The sequence below is a fragment of the Zingiber officinale genome, chromosome 5B, assembly GCF_018446385.1.
Source record: "Zingiber officinale cultivar Zhangliang chromosome 5B, Zo_v1.1, whole genome shotgun sequence".
NCBI lineage: Eukaryota > Viridiplantae > Streptophyta > Magnoliopsida > Zingiberales > Zingiberaceae > Zingiber > Zingiber officinale.
Genome location: NC_055995.1, coordinates 34969439 through 34976613, shown reverse-complemented (window position 1 = coordinate 34976613; position 7175 = coordinate 34969439). Strand labels below are relative to the sequence as shown.

Below are 7175 nucleotides of genomic sequence, written 5' to 3'. Positions count from 1 at the left end.
AAGAAATTTTAAAATAAACTATGACTAAATTTATTTTACAGAATATTTTTAAAATCAAATTTTTTTAAGAAACTTTTTTAAAATTGGATTTACTAATAAATTGAGAAACTTTTCTAAAAATAAAAATTCATAATAAAAATTTTAAAAATTTAAAAAATAAACTATGACTAAATTTATTTTACATAATATTTTTAAAATCAAAATTTTTAAATTTTTTAAGAAACTTGTCAAAAAATGAAATTTCCTAACAAGTGGGAAAACTTTTTCATAAATGAAAATTCGTAATAAACATTAGAAAATTTTCAGAAAATAAACTATGGCTAAATTTATTTTTATAGAATATTTTTAAAATCAAATTTTAAAATTTTTTAAGAAACTTTTTATAAATAGATTTCTTTAACAAATTAGGAAATTTTATGAAAATAAAAATTCATAATAAAAATAAAAAAATTTAGATAATAAATTATGACCAACTACGATTCGTAAAATATTTTTTATGATTATGTCGAAGCACAGTCAGGCTCTAATATCACTATTGGAGTCCGACGCGGATGCGTGCTTTATATGTTTTCACAAAATGTGTTCAGTGGAAAAATAAAAATATAATAAATTTCTAATTTATTACAATATGCACCCACACATGTAAGATATTGTTGGGTGCTACACTTGGATTTCGTTCTGTTTCCCCTGTACAAAAATTTGTACAAGCAGAGAACTTAACCTAGCTACCCATGTGCTCTACTGAAGTTAAACTTAGATTGTAAACGATACTTAACATTATTAATCCAAGTTGCTCTTCAGAAGTTAAACTTGGATTGGAAACGATACTTAACATTTTTACTCCAAGTTTAACCGATGTGATCTTCCTAAGTTAAACCATATTACAGAAGTTGATTAAATATCTATTTCAAAGATTGACTTCCAGGTTAAACATGGCGAGACACTAGGCCTTCTTGGTTATGGGATCATCCACCACTTTCTAGACAAAGCCTTTCAAAGAAATTGGATATTTAACTTCTTACAATAACCCTAGGTTTAACTACAGAGACCACAATAGAAACACAAGATTGAAACGCTAAATCGAAATACAAAATCGATAGCACAAAATCGAAACATAAAATCACTAGCCTCTTGTGTTGGTGTTTCAGAATCCATGCAAAGAAAACTAACTAATTAATTCGAAGCGGAAACCATTAATTAGTTATATCTTTCTTTGTAACTAAAGACCTCTTGATCTTATGTTGTATTCCTCTCTTCTCTTGGACGTCATGTGGGTTACCAAGATAACTCCACCCGAACCACTTCTTTGCCTCCAAGAAACTCGAGCCACCAAGGGATGCCAAAATAGGAAATTTCCTTCTCTTCTTCTTCCTCTCCAAGCAACCAACCACAAGAAGATGGCAACTTGATGTGCCACCGACCCTTAGGAAGCAAAAGAGAAAGGAAGAAAAGAGAGAAAATCCAGCCACCAACCACCAAGGGATGCTAGGATACAATGCCTCCTTTTATTCTAATTCTTCTCTATACAACCGGCCACCAAGGATGAGGTTCTCTCCTTAATGCCACCGGCCACAAAGAAGAGGGAAGGGAGAAGAGGATGGCCGACCACACCAAGGAAAAGAGAGGAGCTAAGAGAGATTAATTCAATAACCATAAGACAACCTCTACCTCTCTTTTATAATCCTTGGTCATGGCAAAAAAGGAAATTTTAATAACAATTAAAATCTCTCTCTTTTAAATTTCCTATTGTACATGGCAACAAAAGGAAAGTTTTAAAATTAATCTATCTCTTTTAAAACATGTAGACAACTACAAAAAAGGAAAGATTAATTAAAACTTCTCTTTTAAAATCATGGTTACAAAAAAAGAAATTTTTTTCAAAAATTAAAATCTCTCTTTTAAACATTATAGATAACTACAAATAAGGAAAGATTTTAACTAAATTAAAATCTCTCTTTAATCTTTTGTAGATAGCTATAAAAGGAAAGATTTTAAAATTTTAAAATTCTCTTTTAAAACCATGAGGATGACTATAAAAGGAAAGTTTTTAACAAAATTAAAAACTCCCTTTTATTTTACTTTGGTTGGCCCCATGCTTGGTCACCAAGCATAGCTTGGCCGACCCCTACTTGGGCTCCATGAAGGGCTTGGCCGGCCACATTTTGGACATCAAGATGTGCTTGGCCGGCCACAACATGGACTAGAAGATGGACTTAGGGTTGATACAAAGCTTTATAGAGGCTACAACAGGGACCGAGAGGAGGAATTGATTTTGCTCTCCCGATGAGCTTGAGTTTCCCGTATTCGCCCCGAACACCCAACTCAAGTTCATCAATAATAACTTATACCACTAAAGAATTATTATTGCACTACCACACCAATCCCATATTACAATATGGGCTCCTTCTTATCATGAGTGTGTTAGTCTCCCTGTGTTTAAGATATCGAATGCTCACTAATTAAATGTGTTACTGACAATTCATTTAATTAATATCTAGCTCCAAAAGTAGTACCACTCAACTTTATTGTCATGTCGGACTAAGTCCACCTGCAGGGTTTACATGACAATCCTTATGAGCTCCTCAAGGGGGCATCATCAACCTAGATTACTAGGACACAGTTTCCTTTTATAATCAACAACACACCATATAAATAATATCATTTCCCAACTTATCGGGCCTATTGATTTATCGAACTAAATCTCACCCATTGATAAATCAAAGAAATAAATACTAAATATACGTGCTTGTTATTATATCGGGATTAAGAGTACGCACATCCATAATAACAGAGATTTTATTCTTTTATGTAGTCAGTATAAAAAGAAACAACCTCAAATAGTCCTACTTAATACACACATAGTGTACTAGTGTAATTTTATAGTTAAGATAAACTAATACCAAATTATACTACAACGATTCCAATGGTTTGTCCCATTCCATCTTAGTTGTGAGCTACTATTTATAATTTATAAGGAACTGATAACATGATCTTCTATGTAGCACCACACACCATGTTATCTACAATATAAATTAAATGGACAACTGCATTTAACATAAATACAAACATTTGACCAATGTGATTATTATGTTCATATAAAAAGCTAGACTTTTAGTATATATCCCAACAGATACAACATGTGCAGACATAAGTATAAATTAAAATTTTATAAAATAAAAGAATAATAATTATTTTAAGCGTACCTTACGGATGATATGAAGGGAAAGAGCATCAACTTTAGTGATATTCACGAAGATCGCATCTATTCATATCCACACCTAGATCTTCAAAACAACTCCAGTGAGCAACAAGGTTCGCCTCTGATTGGTACTAGCAAAGCGTGGAGGCGATGCGATCCAAGAGGAGATGTAGAAGCGGAGAAGTTTTGGAAAATAAATCTCCCTTGGCTTCTTGGTGGCCGACGGCAAGGAGAGGGAGAGGAGAGAGAGAGTGGCTAGGGTTTTCCAAAAACCTAAACCAATGAACTTACATTAATATGTTTTTCCTCATATAGAAATATTTATAAACCTCTATATGACTTGGGGAGCAAGTCATCTCCTCAACTCAATAAGCAAAACCAAACTGATCTATTACCATTAAGAATAAGTTTACTTCAAAACCAAACCATCTTGATTCATAATTAAACTAAACATATTTGGTTTATTATTAAACTAAATTATTTTATAACTAACCAAATTACTTTTGGTTTATTATCACACCATTATAAAGCCATATCTTCTACAATAGTCATGGTTCATCTGTACTTTCATTTCGATAAATATTTTTCCATATTTGTCTTTTGTTTGATTCAACTAAACATCTTATCTCTTGATTTGAGAATCAAATTTTCAAACTTGTTTTACATCTTTCAGATACTCATAGTGTGTGTGACCCACTTGGTTCAGGACATGGTCTATGTGTCTGCCTCCACTAGGATGACTACGTCACACCAAGCCTAAGTAATATTTACTTATCCCATGGATTCAAATTACTCCAATCATGTGTCTAAGAGTTTCATACTCTTAACATGTGATGCTTTGCAAAGGCTTTGAGTAATAACGCTGACAAGTGGCTATAGGATGTACGTTTCCCTGTAGGGAGTGATGAATCTGAATCCTCTGTGGGCTATTCAAACACCTTCGGGTACTTTGAGTTATATCTAATCATCTCGGATCCACATATATGAGGAGATGCTTTTCTTAAGATATCAAAGTATAAGTCTCCATGACCAAGCTAACTTGAATACATCAAGTCTAAGGAAACTTACACTCAAGTTGTAGTAAGAATTTCATAGACATATTCATATATGTAGAGAATCATATGAAGTCTTACAGCAGGTCACTCCAATGAACTAATTACTATAACTAGCGTTCACGTTTTACTTTCGACATTCCAATATCTCTAGTTAGTGAGTAACAGCTGCTTGGTCATACCAAGGAGTATAATCCGTACTATTCTCACAGAATTGATGATGTCCAGATACATTAATTAATTGACTAAAGAATACTCGAATACTTTTATAAATACATATATAGAGACGCTCACTGATTGTGATTCAATCACAAATTCTCTCATGCTATGAATCGTATTGCGGACATTAGTAAGTGAGTTCAAGACCATTCAAACACAAACAATGTGCACTCAAATAGTGATTTTTTTTAATCAAAATGAATAGTATAAATCATAAGGTGATTTTCTTAAGACACCTCTCAAACATAACACAAATCACATTCCACTACAAGAAAAAAGCTAAACAACAACGCTTTTTTGGCGTTGTCGTATGTACTTAAAAAGTGATGTTGTAGATGGTGTTGTAGAAAGTCATATCAAAGACAACGCTTTAAAAGCGTTGTGGTTGGTCACAAAGACAACGCTTTTTAAGCGTTGTCTTTTCGTTCTTAAAAAGCGTTGTTATAGATGTTGTTGTAAAAATGCACATATCAAAGACAACGCTTTAAAAGCGTTGTGGTTGGTCTCAAAGACATTGTTTTTTAAGCGTTGTCTTTTATTACCTAAAAACGTTGTCTTTTTAAATTTATAAAAAATAGTGTTTTTCTTAATTAAATAGCAAAAATTATAAAAAATACTCAAAATTTACATATAATTGAATATCCACAACCACAATCATTTTTATAATAAGACTATTTAACAAATAAATAAAACTTTATATTATACAAACAAAATGTATACATATTGATCCACTAATTAATTTTGTATCATACAAGTTATCCTTAACTTCATGACAATAATTTTTCAAACACACAAGTTTTACAAAACCTCATCATTGACTCTTCTTTAAGATTGCTGGACTTAATCTTAAAGGATCCATATCCAGTAGAGAGCAACCTATACATCACATTGAAACAAAATGATCAAAAGTTACAAGCTAATAGTGTGAAGTGCTACATAATAGAACAAGTTTCTATGCTTCCTCAAAATGGAGAGAAATCAATTGTGTGCTTTCCTTAAAGAAGAGAAGAACCATTCCTGTCTTATTGAAACAGAAAGATAAAGCATGATTAATAGTCTTGCTGCTATTATTCGAGAAGGATGGTCGCTTGATTAGAAGAATTATACATAGGGAATGGCAATCATAAGCTCTTCTACAATATTTAATGCCAAGATCAGCACAGCAGTTCAATAAATCGTAACTGCTTTATCAGCTGATACTGATTTTTCTGGCAATTGCCAGAGATGAAAGAAGGCTATTTCAGTATTGGGTGTTAATGAAATTGGGAGGCTGCAATTTTCACGTTTACTCACCTTCCAATGTGTGCTTCCACGGTGCAGATCGACCCTAACACAATAAGCAAAGGATGAATCATAAGTAAATCGTCAAAAAAAAAAATCCAATTCTATATTTTGCAGTAATCACTAAAGGGATCTATGAATATCACCTCTGGCACAATCCGATTCAGAAATGTTTCAGTGTCGCTCTGAACATCAGAGTCATAATTCTCATTTATGGTGAGAGAAGCACTTGTATGCTGCACTGAACAAGTATTTAACCTTCTGATCAGAAGAACAGCAGCAAAATGCAACGGACAATTTGTTTTTAATAAAATTGTAATCGCAGTCAACGAAAACTCACGGAAAAGATGAGCAAGGCCGCATTTGAAGCCCGACAAATCTTGTTGTATCTCTTCAACAATCTGGCACAACACCAGAAGCATACGAGTTATGTTTCATCACATTTTCCTATACATCGAGCGTCCATCAGTAAGAAATATAAGAGATCAAGTACAACCAAACGCATCTATCGATTGACCAGTGGATCATTTTCCAAACACAACAGGAAAAAAATTGCTTTTTACTGATTAATAAGGGAGATAAAATCAAGAAATGATCGGAAGAAAAAGAGACAGATTTGGGGGCGATTGAACCTTGGGGGTGATGAGATGGCATCCGCGCCTCTGAGCAGGGACGACGACGGTCTTCTGTGCCCACTTGGCGGCCATGGCCTCAGAGACAGCACTAGAAATGCCGGCGGCGGCCACGACAAGTGTACGAGGGCCCTTCTGGGATCTCAAACGGGGGATCGCATGGAATTGCTTCTTTAAGTCCAGCAATCTCTTCTTCTGAAAGGCTTTCAGCTATCACTCTTAGAGCCATCTTCTTCAACTTGTCATCAGCACACCTGGGTTGTAGGCAATCAAGAAATTTTGTATGAAAACTTTCATACATGTAAATCTCGTACTAAATAATATGTCAATGTTATATATACATGTAATTCATACCGTAAGTGTGTTTATATCGTAACTGACAAGTTTTCTTTAGGGCCAACTTCTACTCAAGCTCTTTAAACACTGCATCAAAATAAAAAAATTGGCATTAGTTCTGTGCTAAATGAAAATCATATTTAGAGGAAAAAGCGGGAGTGTTGTAGATGGATATATTAACCAAGCATATTAATGTTTGACCTGTCTTTACAAGTTCTAAGCATATATATTAACCAAGCATATAACCTAAGAGGAATAAGTTACAAAATGCTACTTGATGTTTGACCTGTCTTTATTGGATTTTGCGGCCCCGGTCTTCTTGTAGCCAGGCACAATGTAATACTTGATGTTGACTCTACCTTTGCAGTTGTTTCGGCTTGAGGAGTGGCAAAGAATGGTGGAGTAGAGGATGGATTTCAGGTATTCATCCGTGCCATCGAGGAAATGACTCCAGTA

At 33.8% G+C, this 7175-nt stretch overlaps 1 protein-coding gene across 1 annotated transcript; it reads right to left on the bottom strand.

Moving 5' to 3' along the window:
• Window positions 1-5645: 5645 nt before the first annotated feature.
• On the bottom strand, window positions 5646-6550 carry LOC121987341 (UPF0047 protein YjbQ-like). Its single transcript, XM_042541186.1, has 4 exons — window positions 6384-6550; window positions 6092-6152; window positions 5898-5992; window positions 5646-5797 (listed from the first exon to the last, which is right to left on the bottom strand). Exons 1-4 carry the CDS (start codon window positions 6456-6458, stop codon window positions 5756-5758), a joined length of 273 nt encoding a protein of 90 aa, XP_042397120.1. The 5' UTR covers window positions 6459-6550; the 3' UTR covers window positions 5646-5755.
• Between the last annotated feature and the right edge of the window lie 625 nt (window positions 6551-7175).

What these genes read in the sequence shown, in the direction of transcription:
- LOC121987341 (XM_042541186.1), bottom strand. Translation starts at nt 6,458, where the DNA reads ATGGCCGCCAAGTGGGCACAGAAGACCGTCGTCGTCCCTGCTCAGAGG. An exon ending in GCCATCTCATCACCCCCAAG is followed by an intron (nt 6,153 to 6,383) that starts GTTCAATCGCCC and finishes GTGTTGTGCCAG; the next exon opens with ATTGTTGAAGAGATACAACA. An exon ending in TGAATCGGATTGTGCCAGAG is followed by an intron (nt 5,798 to 5,897) that starts GTGATATTCATA and finishes TTATTGTGTTAG; the next exon opens with GGTCGATCTGCACCGTGGAA.